The 24,954-nt window shown below is 49.6% G+C and overlaps 1 protein-coding gene across 4 annotated transcripts in view; it reads left to right on the top strand.

The window, feature by feature from the left end:
• Window positions 1-660: 660 nt before the first annotated feature.
• The window catches only part of TFAP2C (transcription factor AP-2 gamma), a 29,081-nt gene continuing 4,787 nt past the window's right edge, over window positions 661-24,954 (top strand). Inside the window, exons 1-6 of one of the 4 annotated variants that reach the window (XM_060230748.1) lie at window positions 661-942; window positions 7,919-8,398; window positions 10,351-10,402; window positions 12,424-12,646; window positions 15,150-15,268; window positions 20,790-20,931. In XM_060230748.1, coding sequence (XP_060086731.1) covers window positions 895-942; window positions 7,919-8,398; window positions 10,351-10,402; window positions 12,424-12,646; window positions 15,150-15,268; window positions 20,790-20,931 — 1,064 coding nt within the window. In that variant the 5' untranslated portion in view covers window positions 661-894. Of the gene's footprint in view, window positions 943-2,821; window positions 3,097-7,918; window positions 8,399-10,350; window positions 10,403-12,423; window positions 12,647-15,149; window positions 15,269-20,789; window positions 20,932-24,954 lie in introns of those variants that run through there. The other 3 variants (XM_060230750.1, XM_060230751.1, XM_060230749.1) reach the window with 3 other exon arrangements.

Below are 24,954 nucleotides of genomic sequence, written 5' to 3'. Positions count from 1 at the left end.
GCCGGCTACTTGAACCCAGCTTCCGCCGGGATCGAAGTCAGGTCGTGAGCAGAGTTCAGACCACAGTACTGCAGAACTGCTGCTTTTCCACTCTGCACCACGGGGCCGTTGGAGGTAAGGGGGGGAGGGAGGGCTGATTACAATTTTTTGCTTCCCTTCCCCTCCCCTCCCCCGCCGCCACTTCAGAGCGTGGGAGTCCAGCCGGCTACAGAGCAAGGGCCGCCCTGTCGAAGCGCGTCCTCTCCTGGCCAACCAGGAGTTAACTCCCCCCCCCGCTCCCTTTTTGGGAAACAGCCCAGCCAGCCGGCTTTCTCTCGGCGCGGCCCGCCAGCCTCGGCGGCCCCTGGCCCCTCTGCGTGCGCGCTCGGGATAGCAGGAGACGCGCCCCGAGTCCTCCCTCCCTCCCTCTCCAGCCAGCCGCGCGCGGGGCGCCTTTGGGCTGCTTGGCGCTCTCCCAAGCGGGGCCGGCCGGGCGTGCAGCCTCCAAGGCGCTCCAAGCGCCGGAGCGCAACAGCGAAGGCGGGCGGAGCTTCTTCGACGTCTCCTCCCCGCTCATTGGCCGCCCGGGCGCCGCCAGTCTGGGGGAAGCCGAGCCGGCCCCGGGGGCGGAGTTATGCTAATAGCCGTGCCATTAAGGGTGGCTGGGCCCAGGGAAAGCTCAGTGACCATCTCCCGGGAAGAGACCCAAGTCACCTCTATGCCCAGCAGCCCTTAAGACGGGGCGGGAGAGGTGCTCGACCCGCCGCCGCAGTTCTTGGATTTACCCGACGTCAGGCTGGGGCGTTGCTCTCCCCCCCGCTCCCCACGTTTCACCTTCTTTCCCTGGCTTAGATTTCTTTTTCTGTTTTTTTTTAAAAAATTGCGTCTGCACATTTTTGGGGGATACTGGACGCCATGTTGTGGAAACTAGCAGACAATGTCAAGTACGAAGAGGACTGTGAGGTGAGAACTCAGGAGGTCCGGCTGGGTAGGGCGGGGGGGGGGGGCGGGGGTTGCGCCGCTACTGGGATTCGAACCCGCGGATATGCGGGCGAGAGAAAGCAGCCTCGGCTCGAACTCCCTTGGGGCTCCGGAGATCCTAGGCAGTTCCCGCCGAACAACTTACCCCTCTCCCCAAAGCTGCCGCGGGCTTCCCTAGTCCCTGCCCGTTCCTTCGCTTGCCAAACCAACCGAACCAAGGCGCTAGTCCCCAAGAGGTCCAGTCCAACCGGGCTGAGGTAATACCATGGGCGCCTGGAGCTGAGTCAGCGGAGTCTTCGGTGTTGGTGGGTACGTTTAGAAGTGTGTGTGTGGCGGGGGGTCTTGCTGAAATTGTATTCCCTCCAAGTGGGCGGCTGTAATTAAGTTTCCGCGCCAGAGACGGCGGAGTTCAATGGGGTCTGGTTTCGAATCTCGGTTTTAAATGCAGCGAGAGAGTCCGGGACAGCACAGCCTAGCGAAATCGCCATTGCAGCCCCGCAGCGCGTGTGGACTCGGAAGTGCGTGTCGCCGACTTCTGCAGGGATTTCCTTCTTCACAATTTTGCATAACAATCGCATGTCTGGATGCGTTTTCCGGGCCGGGAGGGAATTCGCGGGTCTCAGTCGAGGCGCTGGAATACAGACCCCGAAATGCTTCGATTGAGATCGGGTTTTTTTTTTTTTTAACTAGCATGTAAGCCCGAGGTTTTGCCTCCTTGACAGCCGATTCGCCGGAGTGGGTTTCCCAGCATGGTTCTGCTGGATCCTGCGTGCCTTCGGCAGCAGCCAGCCCGAGGGGGAAATGCCGTGGCGCTCGCCTAACAGTAACCGCGCATCGGCTCAGAGCTGATCGCCGCTGGCGGCTTGGAGAGGAAGGGGCGGCCGAGGCTTTCTCCCGCGGGCTCTCGCAGCCCTCCCGCGACATCGTGCCCCAGCGAACTTCGATCGCGAGAGGGTTAAAGGCCTCCTTCCTCTGCCGTGAGACAGCCTGAGTCACCGAGGGCGCCACCCCTCCCCGTCCTGCTGGGCTTTTAAAAACCCTTTCGTGAGAGTCGTTTCCAATGTCCCCAGCGCTTCCCGGGGGAGCCCCGTGCCGCCCCCCCCCCCGTTTGCACGGGGCTCTGCAGTCCTGGAACCCAAACCCACCCGGCTTTCGGTGGGGCTTCCCTCTCCATCGAAGAAGCCGTGGTTAAGATCGGGCCCCTAGAGAAATGTGTATCCCGCAAAGAACAGCCAGGCGCTTCTGGGGATTGATTCTCCCCTCGCCTCTGGATCTCTGGATTCCCGAAGAAGGCGCAGGAGGCGCTCCGTCGCTGTATTGGAGAGGGAATTAAAAAAAAAAAAAAGCTTTGTAGGGCAACCTCTCCCAGGAGAGGAGGCTTCCGGAGGCGAAACCGCGGGGGTTTAGAGCGGCAGTCTGCTTCGGGTTGACTCGGGAGTAAGTCGCGGGGCTCGCCGTGGGGCTTCCTCTCCTGTAAGTGGCTTCTAGGTGGAGGTGCAGTCCCGGCCAAAGCGCAGTTTTACGCAGAAAGCGAAAGAGCAGCGGGGCCGAGGCGAGAGAGTCACCGCTGGCGGCAAAGCCTCCGCTCGCTTACTCGAAAGTAAGTCCCACGCTGTTGCTTCGCCCGGCTTTACTCGGAAGTAAGTCCCACGCGATTTAGTGGCGCTTCCTGCCGGGTTAAGCCAGAGGCAGGGAAGTGTAGCCTCGCCTCGGGTGGAGGAATCCAGCGTAATCCACGCGGGCGCTTTAACCCCACCAAAGACTCGCGCGCCGTCGGATTGTCATGCAAAGCTGGTCTTTTCAGGCGGCTCTTTGCGGTGAGCGTCGTTCGCTTTAAAACGCTCCCAGATAAGATAAGAGAAGCCATCGCGGCAGATTGACGAGGAGGAGCGGAAGTGCTGATTCCCCGGCAGTCTGTTTATTTCCCCCCTTCTTCCCTCGTGCGGTTTCCCTCCCCGGGGAAGAAGGAGAAAGAAAAAAACCCAGGCAAGCCTTCGCCCACTTGCCCGCCCCGTCTCAAGTCCGCCCACAGGGAGGGGAGAGAAGCGCGCCGGGCCGCTCGCTAGCCTGTCGGACGGGTTCTGCCGGCGAGGAAGGGAGAGGAGTCGCGCTTGTGCCATGCGGGGAGGAAACGAGGTAGGCACGGGAGGCCCCGGCACGCACGCAGGCAGACGGCGACTTTGGAAGGTACCCAGGGCTGTGCCCTTCCTCTCCAGGCAGGGCGAGGATTGGGGCCAGGTGGCCGAAGGAAGGTTGCCGGAGGGGGCTCCTGCTGGTCGCGGCTGAGGCAGGCCGCGGTTCAACCGGTGCAGCTTTCCACGTGGTTCTGTGCCAATTGTGTGTGTGGGGGGGAGTCACTTGTTGGTTTCTCTGGGTGTCATTGTGGGTCACTCGGAAGGAAAGGCCGCTCGCTCTCTGGAAAAGGGTGAGCAGGACTGCAGTCCTGAAAAAACCGGAGCTTTTGTTAAAAAAAAAGGGGGGAGGAAGGTCGAGTCTTCCGTTTTTCCTAAAAGCCGTTTACGGAGATCCTTCTTCGTTAAGAGCGTAAATTTAAGTTCACTTCCCAGGGGTGCATTTCCCCAAATGCCGGCATTTCTGGGAGACCCGCCTTCCACTCGCCACTGGTCCCATGGTTAGCTGATGCTGGGTGACCCTCGGGCCAGTCGGGCTCCCTCTGCCTCGCCGACCTCACAGGGTTGGTGGGAGGATGGAATGGAGGACAGGAGAACGGTGAAAGTCGCCTTGGGGTCCCCATGGGGGAGAGAGGCCCCGCACGCAAAAATCATCTCCATCAAATATGCAATGGTCTGCGGTTTGCTTGAGAAACCACCAGCAGAAAACTCGATGGAGGAGTGGGGGGGGGGGGACTGACTCCGAATTAAGTTGATTTCCCATCGCAGAAACAGGGCTGAGGACTGGCGAAGAGACGGAATCCAATCCTGCGCAGGTTTGCTCGGAAGTAGGCGGTGCGATTTTGACCTAGTTAAACGTACAGTTTTGTAGCCTACAGACCGACATAATGTTTTTTGGGGAGGGGGCAGTCCCTGTGGAATTTACTTCCGAGGAGGCCCATATCACAAGCCGTGTCTAAGGCTGCGATCGCACACACTAAATAAATAAATAAACTTTAAGTGAACTTTCTGGCCGAATCCAGCTGGAAAGTGGGCTGAAAGTGCATTATTAAGAGAAGACTCCTAAGCCAGGTCTACTCTGAATTCTACTAAAGTCTATTCAATGGGGCTTACTCCCAGGAAGGTGATTTTAGGATTGCACTGCTAGTGTGTGTGATGGCAGCCTAAGAGTCTAGGCCTAAGAGTTTGCGACCTCCTCTCTTTTCCTGAAAACGGCGTCGAAACCTTTAGGATACATCTTGCAACGGGGGAGTCTTCATTCCCCAGGATGCAGGCAGGTTGTTATTGTCATTGATGTTTACATGCAGTTTGCGATCCAGGAGGCGCTTACGGGGGCGCAGCAGGCCCACTGGGACTTCTGCTTCCCGTACTGAGTCAAACTGAAAACGGCCTTTTCAGGATCCCGAGGCTTACTCGCGAGTAAAGACGTTCGGCGCTGAAGCCTCCGACTCAAGGAAGGAGGCAGCCGAGTTCCAGTAGTTCGAGGGGCTCAAATGAGTGGAGTTATGGAGAGGCCTTAAAGGGGGCGGGGTCGTCACGGAGGGGGGCTACTCGGGAGTAGAGAGCTTCACCCGAAACGACCCGTCCTTGGCGAGTCGGCGCTGCTGAGCTGCCGTCCCGCAGAGAGATCCCACCGCAGCCTGAATTGCAAGAGAGAAAAAAGCTTTTTCTCGGCGTAGGTTGGAGTAGGTCACCTGCCCACTTTGAAACCCTCGTTCCCATCTGAAGCCTATCGAAAGTTAGCATCACACGTGGGATTCCCTGATCTAATCATGGTGCCCAATGGAGTCGTCCCCAGGTAAAGGAGAACAGGATCGCAGGCTAGATTTCCTACCACCGTTTCCCCAGCAAACTGCAGGCCGACTGGCTGGATTCGTTTCCGAATGCCCCCACCGGCGTGAATCGGGTTTCCTCTGCTTTTGGCTCGGGTTTTCGCGGAGCTCAGTTTCTACCGTGCACCGCCTTAATCCGGGGCCAGATTACAGTTCCTACTAATGCGTTTATACTTTAGGGAGTAAATCCCATGGACTCCGCGGGTTTTGTCCCAGAGGATGCGGGCCAAGGACACCCAGCCTGCTTTTAATCCCGGAATCAGTTTGGGAGGGTAGAGCGAGATCACCAGAGGGAAGACCGGGTAGAATCTGGTAGATTCGAGTCCATCAAGATTTTCAGAGGATAAGAGCGCCTCTGAGTGCGCAGAGTGCCGCTTTTCTCCCCCTCGCTGCAACCTTCCGGAAAGAGTTTTCCGACCAGAGGGCCGACAAAAAATGTGGCTTTTGAGGAAGTCGGCTCTTACAACGCAATTCTGTAGAAAATTACTGCTGTGAAAACCCGTTGATTTGGAGGAGTTGAGACTGGAGTGAGTCGGTGTAGGCCAAATACAATCCTAATCGCTGGGAGCTCGAAACCGGTTGCCTTGAAATTGACCCAGGGCTGCACAGAGAGGGAGGGACTTGAGAGTAAAACGTGCGTGGGATCGGGCCCTCGCATATAAACCGTGGCTAGGGGACCCCCCCCCCCATTGCCCTCATGCCTTTTTGATCCCTTTGAAAGTTGCAGTCCCCTCCAAATTCCCGGCTTGCTCCATTGGTCACGGCGAAGCGTTTCCGGCCCGGCTGGATGAAACTGCCGCGCCGCTTCACGCTCCGCTGGGGTCCCTGTGGCGATCCCCATTCGCCTCTGATTAACCCGCCCTGTTAGTTTAAGAGCGTGGAGGCAGAAAGCCGTCTCAGCGCCCCCCCCCCCCCATCAATGCGATTTCCACGTTTTAAAAGGCTTGCGTTTTGCCCAACGATCATTCGTTGCAAATTGATTTCCTCTTTCTTTCTTTCTTTCTTTCTTTCTTTCTTTCTTTCTTTCTTTCTTTCTTTCTTTCTTTCTTTCTTTCTTTCTTTCTTTCTTTCTTTCTTTCTTTCTTTCTTTCTTTCTTTCTTTCTTTCTTTCTTTCTTTCTTTCTTTCTTTCTTTCTTTCTTTCTTTCTTTCTTTCTTTCTTTCTTTCTTTCTTTCTTTCTTTCTTTCTTTCTTTCTTTCTTTCTTTCTTCTAACATATATATATATATATACACACACACTAACATATATATACTAGTGTGTTCACTAGTGTATTAGTGTTATATATATACATATATATATATATATAATATTTCACGAATATAAATGTTCTTCTAGTAAAAGAGTCCCCCCTTTCATAAATTAACAAACAACAACACCGACATCACTTCTGCTTAACAACTGAACGTGATAATTGTATTTTTCTTTATTTGCTCAGCACTATGAAAAGAAGGAAAATAATCTGGTTCCTCATGAAGAATTTAAGTTTTTCCATTCTTTCCTAAAATTGGAGGGAAAACAGAGTAAAATTATAACTCATATGCACTTATTTTGATTTGTTCCTCTCTTAAAAAGTGGAGGAAAATTCTATTTATTTTCCTATAGAGAACCAGGTTTTTTCTGTAAGCCTGGATAAATCAACGCCTTAAGAAATGCAAACAAACAACTCCTAAAATTGGGTTAGGAAGTCAGATCTGTTTGGAAGCAGTGGGACTTGCTTCCATTAAAACATACACACACGTGAGTCTGGTTGCTTTAAACTCAGACTCTAGAGCTGGAGTTTTTGTAATAAATTGGCTTAGACTGGGATGGTGGTGTTGAAGCTGGGGTCCAAGGCTTTGATCTTCTTGCACAGGTGTGCAGTATTGAATATCTGTCTGTATTTCAACGAGCCCATTCTCTTTCTTGAAAATATGACCCTTGGTACGCATTCAAACTTAATTTCCAAATCATAGTTCATTCAAATATGAAATTAATGGAATTCCCCTGTGTGTTTCCGTCTCCCTCCGCAATGTCGGTCTGTGGTCCACAAGCAACTAACTCCAAAGAAACTCCATTTCTTTCAAAGGGAGGGTGCTGGGAATGACTGTGATCAAAGCTATACGAGACACTTTTCCAGCTTCCCAACATCTCAGCTCTTCTGACGCCAGTGGAGCTGTTTCAGATTAGATGGTTTTAGGATTACAGCAAAAAAAATCTCTGGTGAATCGTCCTGAAGTTGACGAAGTTCAACCACAATGCGAGCTACACCCCACTCTGAAAAGTGCTGTGTGGCAATCCGGGTTAATTACAGTGGGAATTTCCAGGTTAAATCTTTAGATCAGCCTGCCTTTTGGGATCTTAGTCTCCATATGCTTCTCCATGTGACTTTGACTCCTTCTGCAGCCCCCTCTCCCAATTAAATTTGAACTGGTCTGGAAAGAGAGAGAGAGAAATTCCCTCCTCCCAGCCTCACCCAAAGGCTGGCGGGCTTAAAAGATTGCCCAGATGCAGCTGGGATCACAGCCTAGGATGGGGGGTGGCCAAACTGTGGCTCGGGAGCCACATGTGGCTCTTTCACACATATTGTACGGCTTTCAAAGTCCTCACTGCCCCATCAGTCAGCTTCACCAAGCCAGCCAGTGGTTTGGAGAATGCGTTTAAAGTTGCTTTCTTACCACTTCTCTCACCCTCCTTCCTTCCTTCCTTCCTTCCTTCCTTCCTTCCTTCCTTCCTTCCTTCCTTCCTTCCCCATCCCATCCCACCCATCCATCTCAAATATCTGATGTTCATGTCTTGGGGCACTCAAACATCTGATGTTTGTTCTATGTGACTCTTACGCTAAGCAAGTTTGGCCACCCCTGGCCTAGGAGATCCCTCTTCTCTTTAGGTATTTCTCCCTTTGGGAAGGATCTATTCCATGCTGGTTGTCCTCCTAACCGGCTGCCTAAACACTTCCTCACCCCAGAATCGAGGATTCCTTGCACTGATCTAGTATCTTCTTCTTCCTCCCCAGGACCGTCATGATGGGAGCAGCAATGGAAACCCCCGATTACCCCACCTCTCCGCTGTCAGTCAGCACTTGTACAGCCCAGCTCCCCCGCTTTCTCACTCGGGGGCCTCAGATTTCCAGCCCCCTTACTTCCCTCCCCCTTACCAGCCTCTGCCTTACTCTCAGTCCAGCGACCCTTATGCGCACCTCGGGGATCCTTTCTCCATCAACCCGCTCCATCAGCCGCCTCCGCCTCCTCCCAGCCAGCAGCAGACCAGCTGGCCCAACCGTCAGACCAGCCAAGACCCTTCGAGCCTGTCCCACCATGCACGGCCCGGTCTGGTCCCCCATCTCCCAGCTCTGGAGAGTGGCTCTGCTGGGGCGAGGAGGGAGACGTACAGGCGATCGGAGCTGCTTCTGCCCCACGGCCATGGTCTCGATGCTTCCAGCCTGGCGGAAAACCTCGGCCTGCATGATATGACGCAACAGATGGAAGAGGTCCAGGTAAAGATTCTTGAGAAGAAAGATTTGGGGTTCCTGGGGGAAAGTGATGCTTGGGTTTTTAAGGTCTATTGTCCTTTGTGTGAGGATGAGCAAGAAGTTCCACCGTGGCCCTGCGAAGACAGACTACGTCATGTCCAATCCTCCCTCTGAGCTGTGGAGTCTTGTGAGCAAAAATTCTACTTTGTGAGTTGTGAGCGACTGCATAAATTAGTTAGCTCTGAGGCCATTTCTCCTGAGCTACAACAAAAAATGCGTGAGCCAGAGGCTGAAAAACTGAGCTACCTCACACTAACTCAGCTTAGAGGGGACACTGGTCATGTCCTAAAGGGAGGGCTAATGGATTTGAAAAACAAGCAAGCAGGACTGCCCCTAGACTGTCTGGCAAGGCCAACTTCTGGCACCCCCCCCCCGCACTGATAACGTCACTAAGACGCATGGGGGAGAGTGCCCAATTTGATGCCCCACAAGGCCAGCGCCCTAGGCAACTGTCTAGCTTGCTCAGCAGCAGGGCTGGCCCTGCAAGCAAATTAAAAATAAGGTTGCACATGAGCTATTATGGGCCAACCTGTTCAAAATGAAGAGGCACAGGGCAATCTTACGTGAGAGCAGCAAACACAAGTTCCTGGGCTGATACTACACTGAAGGAACAAGTCTGTTGTTCCTAAAAGCGTGGTAATGTCCTCAGAGTGTTGCTGCACTGCTAGACTGTGGGTTTAGAAACAAGGAATATTATCTGTGGTCCAATGACGAATCAATGGCAAGGGTCTGCTCTCTGCATACATGTTGACAGAATGTGTTGGGAATGTTCTAAAATGCTTCATGTACATTTCAGGAATCAGCCCAGAAAGGTAGATTGGTATCATTCCTGTATTGTGAACAAGGACAGAAGCTGACAGAACAGTGTCATGCCCAAGGCTACTTCAGGGGTTCACTGGCGGAGGTGAGATTGGAGCTGGCTCTCCGTTCAGCCCCATACTCCTTAGAGGAAAAGCACTTTGTGGAGTCCCAAAGCTACATTTAACATCCCACAGGGCAAAAGACCCCACTGCATCCTCTATAGATTTGAATCACTTGGCTGCTTGCAAAAATCTGTGGACAGATTCTGTGGATGCCACAGAAAAGCTGTACATTATAGGTTTCTTGCAGTAGTGTCAAAAACAGATTTTCTTCTCACCTAAATGAGTTCCTTTTAAAGGCATTGCCGTTGGGAGTTTAGGGTCATTGGATCACAAAACGTAGCTAAAATTCCAACAATTAGCATAAACATTTAGCAAATATGCAGCACTAGTCGTCATAGGATTGTAAAGTATCAAAATCAGAAACAACATTCCAAGATAAAAATATTCAAAACCTAAAACAATATAAAAGATGGTTTAAAAGCTAGAATATCTCTAATCTTAAAATCAAACTGATCACTGTAATTGCAATTGGAATACAAGTAAAACCCTTCAGTAAGTTAAATATATATAGTCTTGGTTTCTAAACCCACAATCTAGATACGTAGCCACACTTTCAGGGCATTAGAACCATTGTGCCTTGTGTACAATTCAGCAAACGCTAGTCCTCTGCATATCTAAGCACATATCTTAGGATGTATAAGCCCTCCTTAAGCCAAATGGTACTTAAGGGTAAGCAAACATTTGTGGCCTGCAAGCGTGTTTACCAAGAAGTGAGTATTCCAAGGGGGGGAAGACTGTCTAGGAGTGCAGCTTTAGAATCAGGCTATCATCCCCACTGATTTTGTTAGGCATGGCTAGCTTTTGCTGAATTGTAGGCATATGGGGGGTTGGCTCTCTGAAATCCAAGGCGCTTCCTTGGGGGCTTTCAGCTTAAGAGCCAGAGGTACGAGCAGGAGAAGTTTTGCTTGGGCTTGCAAGGGGGAATTGGGTGGATAAGCCGTCTCATTTCAGCTCTGAAAATGATATTCTAAAAATTTCACATTCTCTTTCCAGAATGTGGAAGATCAACATTTATTAATGCATGACCAGACAGTCATTAGAAAAGGTCAGTAACTCTGCATTCTGTGGTTGCTTCTCTTTCTTCTTCTGTTCAAAAGAGCCAGTTTTAACAAATAAAAGGACGGCGTCAAAGATTGTTTTAGTATTATATTAGCTTTCATGTGGATTTTTTTTTCCCTAATGGAAGAATTAAAGTCACGTCCCCCTGCCCCCTTCAAGTGTGTTCATTTGAGCTGGTATGGTATCTGAGGCTGTCATTCTACAATCCCTTGTCTTCAAAGTAGGCAGACTGTTGATTTGGCTAGAATGTATATTTGTTTGCACAGGGGCTCTGTTTTATGCAGGAAATGCAATTTGGGCTCCATAAAATACGTTCTAAATGGGTTGTTAAATTTTCTAGTGTTTCCTGCTGTGTCCGGCAGAATGTTTTTCAATCTAGCATGGCAAGTTACTCTACCTCTTTTTGATGATCAAACGTTGATTCTATGGCAACCACCATTGCTACTGAATTAAGATGTATTAACTTGTGATGGGATTGCTTTGGGCATGCTGTTTTTGGGAGATGTTCTGTAAAGACTTTACCTGTGCAAGTGGAAAGTAAATGCTGCTGCTGTAGAAACTTTTCCATCGGGAATTCATTCCTAATGTGATCCTTATTGAGTAGCTAATGCCATATAGATCACTTCCAAAGGTGCAGGTGGATTTCTTGCCTTTTACAATATGAGCATTTTTGAAAAGGAGGCTGGGAGCAAAATCTAAAGACTCAACAGGGATAAAAAAAATTCATGCACGCCCCTTTCTTCGGTGATTACTTGTGAGCCCTTCAATGAGTAGATCTTGTTCTGCCACTGCCCCCCAAATTTATTTTGTTGGTTTCCTCAGTATCAAAACCATAGCGTGCTCCCCTTTTTTAAAAAAGTATTCTGTCTCAGGTTCTATAGATTTTAGTTGAAAAGGAGAGAAAAAAAAGTGGAACTGTCAAATCAGATTTCTGAATTAGGAAGATCAAAAAAAAAAATTCTGAAATGGGAAGATGAAGAAATTTCTGTAAATGGGAAGGGTTAACTTTGCAGCCCCCGTCATTTTTAAATGGGTGCTCAATGGATTTGGTCAGGATTTATCCATACAGAAAAACTTTCTTTCATGGTATTTATAAGACTGAGACAAGGATAAAAACAGAAATGGAACTTCCTCGATTCTGGTACTGACACCCCTCCCCCCGCTTCGTAAAAATCAAAGGGGAGTTTTGTCGAAAAACTTCAGGGTTATTTGGGGGGGGGGAGTGGTAGGGAGAAACCTGTATGAGAAAAAGCAGATATGTTTTGCTGTAAACTCTGCTGATTGCAGAATTAGCTCAGGGCAGAAGGTTTTTCATTGCTGTCAGTTTTTTTTACCAGATTTGAGAATCTTCCTTTCTCAATAAATAAAATATCTGGTTCTGTACGGCTTAACCGTTTCCTGTGCTGATTGCTGGCTACAGTTGTCCGGTGGAAGTAAATTTCTATTTTCTTTTCTTCCCATCCCCTTCCTGGAACATCTGTTACCAGAAACATTTCCACTGTTTAAAACTTTCATGATCTTTGTAGCACTAATGAAAAAGAATTCTGCCCCTTGTTTTTGGGAGGGGGACGTGGACGTATTCATTAAGAAACCCAACATTACTAATAGTTTGAATTTGACTCAGTTAAGCATTTTATGGCTGTGCTCTATTACTTAGGAGTAAGCATCCTTAAGCATCGAATTGGGCTAGAGGCCTCATTGAGACAGTGGGTGTTTAACTCTAAAGAGCTGTCCTTTCCCAAGAACTACTTCAGGGAAGAGGCAGGCTTAATAATATAAGTTTAGACATCAGGTGCACAAAAAACTCTTGTTTGGGCTAAACAACCCTACCTGCTCTTAATGCTAAAACCTGTTTGGGGTATCTCTTAACAGGTTCATAAAATTTGAAGGATTGACTGTTTATGATCAGTCTGTTTAGCTGAAAAGAAGTGGATTTCCCTAAGCAAGGGGGAACAAAACTGGAAAAAAAACCCACCTTCTCTCTTTCTGTCTGTCTTGGGTTTCTAGGTCCCATTTCATTAACAAAAAACAATGCGTTAGGTCTCCCTTGCCAGAAGGACGGGCTCATCGGAGTGGTGATCAACCCCAATGAAGTGTTCTGCTCCGTCCCCGGACGGCTTTCTCTCCTGAGCTCCACGTCAAAATACAAAGTGACTGTAGCCGAAGTTCAAAGGCGGCTCTCCCCTCCGGAATGTCTCAATGCCTCCCTGCTCGGAGGAGTTCTCAGAAGGTAGGGGCCCCAGCCTTTTGTCTTTGAAGGCCAGATGATATGATGCTGAACTGTATGTGAATGCCTTTATCTCCCAACAATGCTATCTCCTAACAATGTCTACTCTGCGGGGGTGGGGAGGGGGGAAACACTGCATCCTAATAGAGTTTATTTCGAAGTTTGTGTTCTCTCTCTCTTTGGCACCCCTTCAGTTTCCAGTGATGGTGCTATAACAGTTCTGGAACAAATTCTCATTTCCCCTTTTTAATTAATAGAGTTGCTTTTCTTCTCAGTCGATGGAGTTTCTTGTATCTTGAGTCTGTCATATTCTTTTAGAGGGGCAATCTCCTATGCTAAATGTCCTCTGAAATGGGTACTTAGTGCCTCTGAAGTGGATATTATATTACAGGGGTGGGCAGCAGTAGCTCTCCAGATGTTTTTTGCCTACAACTCCTATCAACCTCAGCCATTGGCCATGCTGGCTGGGGTTGATGGGAGTTGTAGGCAAAAAACATCTGGAGAGCTACCGTTGGCCACCCCATCTACATTAAATGTCCTCTGAAATACTAACGCCTCTGAATTCGTATCATTTCAGGGGCACTAGGACTGACCTGGATGGCCCAAGCTAGAGTGATTCCCATTCGATCTCAGAAGCTAAGCAGGATCAGCCCTGGTTAATACTGGGAGCCAGGGGTGGAATTCTAGCAGGGGCTCATTTGCATATTCAAGAGGGGGTTAGATAAAAATATGGAGCAGAGGTCCATCGGTGGCCATTAGCCTCAGTGTGTGTGTATATATGTGTGTGTGTAATTTTTTTTTTGGCCACTGTGTGACACAGAGTGTTGGACTGGATGGGCCATTGGCCTGATCCAACATGGCTTCTCTTATGTTCTATATTAGGCCAAACACCCCTGATGTAGCCAATCCTCCAAGAGCTTACAAAAAAAGAGCCTTGTAAACTCTTGGAGGATTGGCTACATCAGGGGTGCGTGGCCTAATATGCAAAGGAGCTCCTGCTAGAATTCCACCCCTACTTGGAGGGAAGACCACCAAAGAAGTCCAGGGCCACTATGCAGAGACAACGCACCTCGGCCCTTCTTTTGCCAATGGGGGTCGGACATAAGTTGCTTTCAGGTTGCTAGTTGACCAAGATATTTTTATTCCTGCCTTTCGCAACTGTTTGACTTGCAGAAATCAGCAGGTGACGTTTCTGTCATGAAGGAAACATCCGCACTTGCTAATGTCTACATGTTCAGCCCGCAGTTCAAGGTTTGCCCCAAAAGGGCCAGTTGTGGCGCTAGTCACCTAGTTTCTGAGGCAAGAGGGTAAGGTTCCTTGCTAGGTTCTTGGATAGATCAGGTTGTATCTAACCAGCCTTTTCACTGGTGATAAGGGGAAGAAGGGAGAGTACCCTTTGACGACCTAGAAAACTATGCCAGGAAGCATAGGATTGGTGTGGACAGAAGCCATGAGGGACAGGAGCTGTAGTGATGGGGGGAGGGAGGAGAACTAAATGAAAATGAATGGGAAATATGATAGGATCCAACTCACTTAAACACTGTATTTTTAAGAGTCTTGGCACTGATTACCTAGATCAGGGGTGGCCAAACTTGCTTAATGTAAGAGCCACATAGAATAAACATCAGATGTTTGAGAGCTGCGAGACATGAATGTCAGATAAGCAGGAATGAAAGCAAATAGGAGGGAGGGAGGGAGAGAGGTGGAAATAAGGGGAGAAGTGATTTAGAGAGAGAAATGCTTTCTCCAAGCCAGCTGACGGGGTGGTGGGGGCTTTGAGAGCCACACGATATGTGTAGCTCCCGAGCTGCAGTTTGGCCACCCCTGACCTAGATCATACTAGGAATGCAGGTACTCTTGAGGAACAAGTTACAAGAGGTTTGGATCAGTGAAAAGAGGGGTGGGGAAGGTGAGCAAAGTTCCTTTTAATTTTCCCCCCTACTGAGCAGAGCAGTTCACCTCTAGAGCTGTAATCTTATATGAGCACTGGCCAGTGCAAGACTCTGTGTGGCTCCAGATTGCTGCTGAGCAGAGTTCTCCGTGTGAAGAAGGACCGGCTGCCTGTGCCTTAGAGGGAACACTGGTGACGCTTCATTTCCGAAGGGCACTCTGGCTTTCAGTGGGCTGCGGTTTCACGTCAAGGAATTAGAACTGCATCTTTGGCTAATACCCCCTTGTGGGTGTACCCCCCAAGACGATAAAAAGGTTTCATTTCCATTCGGGCCACCCCCAGAAATTGGCATGATCTGGGGCCACGTGTAGGCAAAACGCGTCGTCTCCCTCTCCCTCTTTTTTGATCTCGCTTTCTGATGTTTATGTGATGGAGCGTTCAAAAGTAGGTCAAATCCTGTTTTGTTTCCCCCTCCCCCTGAGACGTATTGAATGTCAGCAACTTGTATTTTCCAAATTGCTTCGAAATGTGGCCTCTCTTTAAAAAAAACACACACACACTAAATCAAAGCATGGTCCGTCTTTCTCCTCCTCCCCCCCCCCCCCCGCACTGCAGAGCCAAATCGAAAAACGGGGGCCGCTCGTTAAGGGAGAAGCTGGACAAAATTGGCTTGAATCTTCCCGCTGGCAGAAGGAAAGCTGCAAACGTGACGTTGCTGACATCGTTGGTGGAAGGTCAGTCTTTAAAAAATATTCTCTCCCCGCCCTTCCCCCCAAAAAAATTCTTTTCTGGGCAAAGGATCAACGAGAGTAACTTGTACCCAATGAAGGTGCCCTCTTGAAATTATTGGGCAGATGAGAGCAAAAACAAATAACCTGCAAGTGCTCCAATCAGTGTGAGGCTCCTGCTCGTTAGAGCTGTGCAAAGTGTGGATTCTGTGTTTGTGTGTGTGCGCGCACGCATGCAATTGTGATGCAGGTTATATGTTATAAGAAGGCCTGAATCTGAGGCTGAAATTGTGCCAAAGATTACAGCAAGAAACTTTCTTTGAATTTGGGCTGCCAGCCTCCAGCTGGGACCTGGGGATTCCCTGGAATTACAGCGCATCTCCAGATGGCAGAGATCAGTTCCCCTGGAGAAAATGGCTGCTTGGGAGCAGGCCCGGCCCTAGACTGTCTGGCACCCTGGGCAAGGCTAACTTCTGTTGCCCACCCCCCCTCCCCCGTGCACTAATAACATCACCAAGTCACATTGGGGCACCCAATTTGGCACCCCCATAAGGTAGGATTGCCAAGTCCAATTCAAGAAATATCTGGGGACTTTGGGGGTGGAGACAGGAGACTTTGGGGGTGGAGCCAAGATTAAGGCTGTGACAAGCATAATTGAACTCCAAAGGGAGTTCTGGCCATCACATTTAAAGGGACGGCACACCTTTTCAACGCCTTCCTTCCATAGGAAATAATGAAGGGTAGGGGCACCTTCTTTTGGGGCTCACAGAATTGGACCCCCTGGTCCAATATTTTTGAAACTTGGGGGGTATTTTGGCGAGAGGCAATAGATGCTATACTGAAAAATTTGGTGCCTCTACCCCAAAAAACAGCCTCCCCCCCAGAGCCCCAGATACCCGCGGATCAATTCTCTTAAGATTTTCTATGGGAATAAGTCTCCATAGGGAATAACAGAGTTCCCAGAAGACATTTCCCTCCCCTCCCCCCGCTTTCTGACAACCCTGAAGCGGGGGGAGGGCCTCCAAACCAGGGGATCCCCTGCCCTCACCTGGGGATTGGCAACCCTACCATAAGGCCAGCATCCTAGGTAATCACCTAGTTTGCCTAGTGGCAAGGCCGGCCCTGCTTGGGAGAGTGGACCCTAGGGCACTCTCCTCCCCAGGCTTCAGCCCCAAATCTCCAGGAGTTTTCTAACCCAGAGTTGGCAACTATCCCGTGTTGGTGGCTAGGGGGCCCTTGCCCACCCTGTCCTTGATAGTCTAAATTAGACATTGAAACAATATAAATGCCTACTTGCCATAAGAGCTTCATGTCAAGAATAGCTAGATCTCAGCGGCCCCTCAGTGGTCAACCAGATTTTCATAGTGTAAGTTTTTAAGAGTCAAAGCTGCCTTCATCAAACACAAGGAGGAATGGAGATATGATCCCTTATATCCCAGGAAGAAAGTGGGAGGGGTGCTGTAGAGGAGGAACTCAAGGTGCAGAGACACAATCCAAAATGTAGTTGCCCCTGATTCAAGTAGGGGAGAAATGCTTGGGGCAAGGCCAGCTCTGCCATTAGGGCACTGGCCTTCTGTGGGGGCAACGAATTGGGCACTACAATTCCTCTGTTTTTGAAAATTGGTTATCAGTGTGTTTGTGTGAGGGGGGGGGGCAGAAGTTAGCCTTGCCTAGGATGCCAGATAGTCTACAGCTGGCCTTGGCTTGGGGCCAGAAAATTAGCAACCACAATGAGATGAGTGTCTTATGTCCCTATTCAGCTTGGGGGTAGGGGTGGGTGGGGATCCTACTGTTCTGCATTTGTGAATATGTCCCTATTCAGCCTGGGGGTGGGTGGGGGCCCATTGTTCTGTGTTTGTGAATGAACTTCAGTTCGCAATCTCTGTATTGTAATTCCCAACCCCACCCCACTCCGTATTCTCCCTATTTCCCCGCTGCTTATGTCCCACTCCCCATGATGGGGTCCTAGAGTGGCTTACACTCCTCCATATTTATCTTCTCAACAACAACTCTGTGAAATAGGTGAGGCTGAGGGAGTAAGGGCTGCCAGGTTCTGCCTGGCTGCCAGCAGGGGGTAGGGTTGCCCAAGCCAGGGTGGGAAACTTCTGGAGATTTCGGGATGGAGCCTGGGGAGGACAGGGACCTCAGTGGGGTTCAGCGCCACAGAGTCCACCCTTCAAAGCAGTCCTTTTCTCCAGGGGTACTGATCTTTGTACTCTGAAGATGCTGCAATTCCAGTGGATTCCCAGGTCCCACCTGGAGGCTGGCATCTCTAGAGAGAGTCCAAGGCTCCTTAACTTTCCTTGGCCACATGGGGTTTCAAACCTGGGTCTCCCAGATTGTAACCACTGTGCGTGCACACCATCATCCTCTACACAAGCAAATATCAGCTGCTTGTTTAAATCTGGAATGTGCCTTTTATCCCTGGCAACCTACTGGTGTCTTTGCCACCCTCTTTCCCCACCCCTCTATTAAAACTGGAGGCACACTTCCTGCAGAGACAGCAAGTCTCCTTTTAGGGTCTGAGAGCTGGGGGAGCTTGGGCTGTAACTCATGCAGAGGGGTAGTAGGCAGCCTCTCCCCTCACAAGAGAGGGGCAGCTAGCTCCTCTCCTGCTTTGCTGGCAGCTTTCAGCATTTTGCTAAATGTTTGTCATGCCCTGTAGCCAGGGCTGGCCCAAGACTATCTGGCACCTTAGGCAAGGCTAAGTTCTGGCATCCCCCCACATCACTGAGCCACATGGGTTGCCCAGTTTGGTGCCCCCAGAAGGCTGGCACCCTAGGCAATTGCCTAGCTTGCCTAGCGGCAGGGCCAGTCTTGCCTGTAGCTTTGGAGTTGCTGCTCAACTGCAACGTATCTATAGACCATTGCAAAGCTTCAGTGCAGGATCCCAGAACTTAAGTGAATGGTATGTACGCATGCTCAAGGTGTCCCACTCTGCTAAAGTGGAAGGGCTGGTTGTGAACCCACCTTTATTTCCTGGGAAAATGCCTTTTGGAATTGGGATCCCCGGCAGCACTGCTTTGTTTGTCCCTTTTTGATGAACTTTAGTGGTTTGGGTGGAGAGCTCAGAGGCCTTAAATCTGCCGAGTGGCTTGGTGGGTGGGAGTGCCAGAGGAGTCCCGCGTTGGCGTTTGTCTGGTTGGAGCTGCCTCAACAGACGTGGGAGGGTGCAGCAGCAAGCTGTTAGCCATCCCTGCCTGGCACTTCTGAATGTCGGAATCTGTCTTCAGTCAAGCTTCTGACTGCAAAGTGCAATGTTGTGCAAGCGCTTGATATCCTGCAGAAAGAGGCAAAGAGGATCTGCCAGTTATAGGAGAAGCAGTTTGCATTTGGCTAATGATGGAGGGGAGGGGGAAGGGAGGAGGCAGCGATTGCTTTGCTTGAACATGGAGTCAAGAAGAGACTGCACTTTGAATGCAAGTACAGGGGGTTTCCTTCTACCTCCCTCTCACCCACCTGCTGATGACACTCGATCAGCTGAGTCATGGCAAAAAAAGGGGAAAAGCAGACAGCCTCCTGGGGGCCGGGGGGTGGTTTGCCTGGAAGTCCAGGGGGGCAGTGTCCCCACAGGCCCCCTGTAGCTACAGGCCTGGGTTGGATTCTGGGGAGTACAGGGAACTCTGTGGGGTGCAATGCCATAGAGCCCACCCTCCAAGGTATCCATTTTCTCCACAGGAGCTGATCTCTGTAGTTTATAGATGAGCTGTAACTCCAGGGATCCCCAGGTTTTACCTGGAGGCTGCATCCCTAGCTGTCCTTCAAGTATATTCTGTTGGAGAGGGGCCACGGCTCAGTGGTATAGCATCTGCTTTGCATGCATCAGGTCCGGGGATTCAGCCTGTTCCCTTTTTAACTGGAGATGCTGGAGACTGAACCAATTTAGCAGCTGTTATGGGTCACTGGAGAGCTGCTGCCAGTATGAGGAGACAGTACTCAATTTGATGAGCCCAGGGTCTGGTTCAGAATAAGGCAGCTTCATGTGTTGGTCAGAGGGGGGAAGCTGAGAAGAAATATCCTGTTCTTTTCATCCTATTTGTGTTCTAGTCTTGAAATAACGTGTCCTCTCAGAGAAGTTCCCTCTGCAAAGTTATGAGAGTTGCCAGCCTGTAGGTCATGGGTGACCAAACTTGCTTAATGTAAGAGCCACATAGAATAAATGTTAGAAATTTGAGAGCCACAAGTCATGAATGTCAGATGTTTGACAGCCGCAAGATGGAAGGAAGGAAAATAGATGGGGAGAGAGAGGTTGAAAGAAAGGAACTTTATCTTTAAATGGAGAAGGGATTTAAAGAGACGAATGCCTCCTCCGAGCTAGCCAGTGGGGTGGTGGGGGTTTCATGAGCCACACAATATGTGTGAAAGAGCCACATGTGGCTCCCGAGCTGCAGTTTGGCAGAGCCTGGAGATCTCTCAGAATGGCAACTGATCTCCAGATGACAGAGATCAGTTCCCCTGGAGATAAGGGATGCTTTGGAGGGTGGACTCTAATCCATTTAAAGGTCTTCATGCCCATCATGTCAATTCCTCACCATCTGGGAGTGGCCTGGATGCCTTCTGCTTGGAAGTCTGATTCTTTTGAATGGATCTTGTTTATTCTTTAAAATTCTTTAGCATAGAGTGTGCCTATCCCTTGCATTGCTGGCCCTGCATGTGTGTCTAGATAAGAGAGGGAACTACCAACTGAGGATATCAATAATATGACCCGTGATAGTGGTTAAATTGGTTAGGCTAGGGTTGCCAACCTCCAGACCCCCGCCCCTCTGGGAATCCGAATTGATCTCCAGACCACAGAGATGAGTTTTCCCTGAAGACAATGGCTGCTTTGGAAGGTTAGCAGGGGTGACCAAACTGTGGCTCAGAAGCCACATGTGGCTCTTTCACACACATCGTGCGGCTCTTGAAGCCCCCGTCGCCCAGTCAGCTGGCTAGGAGAAGGCATTTCTCTCTTTAAATCACTTCTCCAAGCCAAGCCAGCCAGCAACTTGGAGAATGCATTTAAAGTTAAAGTTGCCTTCTTTCCACCTCCCTCCCTCCTTTCCCCAATCCCCCTCCCTCCAATCCCCCTCCCTCCCTCCCTCCCTCCCTCCCTTCCTTCCTTCCTTCCTTCCTTCCTTCCTTCCTTCCTTCCTTCCTTCCTTCCTTCCTTCCTTCCTTCCTTCCTTCCTTCCTTCCTTCCTTCCTTCCTTCCTTCCTTCCTTCCTTCCTGTCATGCAGCTCTCAAACATCTAACATTCATGTATTGCGGCTCTCAAACATCTGACATTTTTTCTATGTGGCTCTTATAGTAAGCAAGTTTGGCCACCCCTACTCTACAGCATTACACCTTGCTGGGGTCTCTCCCCTCCTCAAACCCCCCTCCCCAGCTGCCCCCCTCCCAGATCTCCAGGTATTTCCCAACCAAGAGCTGACAAGCCTAGTGTGTGTGATAAGAGACAAGTAACCACACACATGCACACCTTGCTGCAAACTGATAACAGGGCTTTACTTTGGCCTAATTGGGCAAACCGTTCCGTTCCACTTCCAGGTGAGGCTGTGCACCTGGCCCGTGACTTCGGCTACGTGTGCGAGACAGAATTTCCTTCGAAAGCGGTGGCTGAATACTTAACCCGGCCACATCTGGGGCGCAACGAGATGGCAAACCGGAAGAACATGCTGCTTGCTGCAAAGTAAGTACTTTTGCTCAAATGCGAACGTGCCAGGGGCACTCTGGAATTTTCTGAGGGCTTCATCAATCAACAGATCAATTGGGAAAGGTGAACCACGCATCTGCTGCTCTGAGCTCCTTGGAGGAACAGTGCAATCAAAATGTACTAGGAGATCCCTGGAAGCAATGCTCCCTCTAAGCTGTGGAGTCTTGTGAGCAACAATTCTGCTTCATGAGCTACTGGCATTAAAAGTTGTGAGTTGCGTAAATTAGTTTGCTCTGGGGCCATTTTTCCTGAGCAAAGACAAAACTGTGTGAGCTGGAGGCTAAAAAAACTGTGAGCTAGCTCGCACTAACTCAGCTTAGAGGGAACATTGCCTGTAAGGATATGTATTTGCATGTTGTAGGTGGGGAGAGAAGCAGTTCGTCTGAGGCCACCTACGGAGACATTGAAACCCACATTGTAGCTTCATAGCTCCCAGCCATTGTGCTCCAGTTGCTGTCTTCCTCCTACATGCAGCTGATCTGATCTCTCGCCAGGATTTCAACATGTCTTCTCTCCCATTGGTTTTATCATCTTAACACAAAGCAAAACATTTTTCTCTTCTCTCTCCTCCTCCTTCTTTGAAACAATTTTGGCAGTGATATAGAGAGCTGGGGAGTCAGGACGGCACTCCTTGGGGAGATTTCTCCCCCCACCCCCAGATCGTCTTGCTGCATCTGCCTGAACATAGTGTTTGCCTTTGGGCTGACAATCGAGTTGACAAGGCTGGGAATGTGGGTCATTCCCCTCCTTCCTCTCCATGTGCAACGTCACAGTGCTGCACCTGCAGTTCTGTTTGTGTGTGGCTTCAGTCTTGGGTGTAGGGTTGCCGATCCCCTGGTTTGGAGGCACTCCCCCCCACTTCAAGGTCATCAGAAAATGGGGGGGGGGGAGGGAAATATCTGCTAGGCAGTCCATTATCCCCTATGGAGACCAATTCCCATAGGGTATAATGGAGAATTGGTCCGTGGCTATCTGGGGCTTCGGGTGGGGGGCTGTTTTTTGGGGTAGAGGCACCAAATTTGCAGCATAGCATCCGATGCCTCTTTTCAAAACACCCGCCAAGTTTCAAAAAGATTAGACCAAGGGGTCCGATTCCATGAGCCCTCAAAGAAGGTGCCCCTATCCTTCATTATTTCCAATGGAGGGAAGGCATTTAAAAGAAATGCAGTCCCTTTAAGTGTGATGGCCAGAACTCCCTTTGGAGTTCAGTCATGTGTGTCACACCCTTGACCTTGGCTCAAACCCCCAAAGTCCCCAGATATTTCCTGAATTGGACTTGGCAACCTTGCTCAGGTGCCTAACTAGCCTGTGGAGGGAAGGCGAGTCTTGTGCCATCTCTTGAGGTCTTCTGGAGCTGGCCTTTTTATTCCAGAAGGCCTTTGACTGATGTTTCATGATTGCTTCCTGCATCCATTTTTTTCTGCTCTAGTCGGTTGGACATGGTTGTTGCCATTAAGCTTACATTATTGTGGGGATGGTGCTGGTTTCGGGTCACTGTTCCGGGTGCTGTAAGTGGGCACCAAGGTAGCAAGTTGATAAGCCATTGTTAATAAAGATAGATGCACTGGCTGGTAAATCCCAAACTAACTCTTACAGTGATTTCTCTATGCAGGGATTCTGGATTGCATGCATTGTGGGTTCTTTTCCTTTCTGAGTGCATTGGATTAAGGGGCAAGATTTTCTTTGTGGAGGGAGGGGTTTGATTGTTTGTGTCACAGATGCCTTTGGAGAGGATCCCACATCTGTGGCTCTCAGGGCCTTATTTATACACCGGCTAAGTAAACCACAGTTCAGGGACTGAGATTAAAAGAAAAGTAATAAAGTGCTGTCAAAAATCAGAGTCAAAATGTCTGGTGACTCCTCATCAGGGATGGAATTCTAGCAGGAGCTCCTTTTGCATATTAGGCCACGCAGCCCTGATGTAGCCAATCCTACGAGAGCTTACAAAAAAGAGCCTTGTAAGCTCTTGGAGGATTGGCTACATCAGGGGTGTGTGGCCTAATATGCAAAGGAACTCCTGCTAGAATTCCACCCCTGCTCCTCATGGGATTTTCAAGGGAAGAGATGAGCAGAGGTGGCTTGCCATTGCCTGCCTCTGCACAGCAACCCTGGGCTGTCTTGGAGGTGTTCCATCTGAATATTGACCATGACTGACAGTCAAGTTTTGACAAGCTTGGATTGGCCTGGGCTGCTCTGAGTTTATAATACAGAAAATCATAGAACCATAGAGCTGGAAGGGGCCATACAGGTCATCTAGTCCATTCTAACCTAATGCAGGATCAGCCTAGAGCATCCCTGAGAAGTGTTCATCCAGCTGCTGCTTGATGACTGCCAGTGAGGGGGAGCTCACCACCTCTCTCGGTAGCTGATTCCACTGCTGAACAACTCTGATTGTACAAAAGTTTGCCCTAATAGCCAGTCAGTACCTTCCTGCCCTTGATTAAAACCCACTATTATGAATCGTCTCCTCTGCTGTATACAAAGCACATTTTTTTATATTATGGAGCCCCTTAGCCTAAGTATAATTTAGGGTCTTGGTATGTTTGAATTCATTCCCAAGTGCTTGACTCCAGAGAGCCATTCTTATATATTCCGCCAGCTCTTGTGCTGAAACTGTGGATTTAGGGTTGCCAGCCTCCATGTGGTGGCTGTAAATCTGGGATTTTCTGCTGATCTCCAGGCAAATGTCTCTAGAGCTGGAGTTCCCAACATAGGGGTGCCAAGGTGGACACCAAGTGCTATTAGAAAGGGGGTGGGGCCTTTCCTGTGCCGATCAAAAGGCATTCTATGAAGCGGAGCTTTTACCTGAACTGTTGAAGAGGTATTACTAGAATTACATGTAACCTCACTTTCTGACTTTTTGTGGTTGGCTCTGTCTTCTTGAGTAGCCATTTTGTAATTTGTCCCACCTCCAATGACTACCATTTTATGATTGTGCCCACTATTTGGTGTTAGAATTTCAAAGGAGCCCACAGGCTTAAAAAGGTTGGGGACCCCTGCCCTAGAGGAAGAGTTCTGTATGCACAGATATTTTTCTAAAGTTATGGAATGTATATAGGGTTACCAACTCTAGGTTGAGAAATACCTGGCGATTTGGGGGTGGAGCTTGAGGAGGATAGGGCTTGGGGAGGGGAGGAATTTCAATGGGGTCTAATAATCAGGGTTGGCCATAGGCACCCCAGGCAAGGCTAACTTCTGGTCCCCGCCTTCCCTGATAACGTCACCAAGTCCAGGGGTGGAATTCTAGCTGGAGCTCCTTTGCATATTAGGCCACACACCCTTGATGTGGCCAATCCTCCCAAGAGCTTACAAGACTCTTTTTTGTAAGCTCTTGGAGGATTGGCTACCTCAGAGGGTGTGGTCTAATATGCAAAGGAGCTTCCGCTAGAATCCCACCCCTGACTGAGTCACATGAGAGGTGCCTAATTGGCACAATATTGGCAAGTCTGAAAGGTTGCACACAGTGTGAATTAAATACTGGTGGTTTTATGGTGTTCCTGGTGGGTTTTTTTAAGCTATGAGTTTAGGTACCTCTGAGAATCCATTTCTAGTTCTGCAGACTTGGGGAGAGCTGGTTAAGGCTTGGTGAATGGTTGAAATCTGTTAGCTGCTTCATGTGTCAACTACAGGCATTCAAGTAAGGTTACCAATCTCCAGGCAGTGGCCGGAGATCTCCCAGAATTACAACTGATCTCTGGGTGACTGATCAATTCCCCTGTAGGGAAATGGCAACTTTTGGAGGGTAGAACATATCCCAGTTGAGTTCACTCTCCAGATTTTACCCTCCCCCAAATCTGTAGGGCTTTCCGAAACCACAGCTGGCAACCCTATCTCCCTCCAAATAACCACCGATCATTAAGAGACATGATCATTAAGAGACACGCGGCTCTGTTCCCTGTCTCAGCTTCTCTGATGCTTTTATCATTGCAAATTACTGCTGTGGAAGTTCTCCCATAACTGCGCCCTAACTTGGTGAATGAAGAAGAGCCAAGCAGAAGG

Source organism: Heteronotia binoei, chromosome 2, assembly GCF_032191835.1.
Source record: "Heteronotia binoei isolate CCM8104 ecotype False Entrance Well chromosome 2, APGP_CSIRO_Hbin_v1, whole genome shotgun sequence".
NCBI lineage: Eukaryota > Metazoa > Chordata > Lepidosauria > Squamata > Gekkonidae > Heteronotia > Heteronotia binoei.
This window is presented reverse-complemented; position numbering and strand designations above follow the sequence as displayed.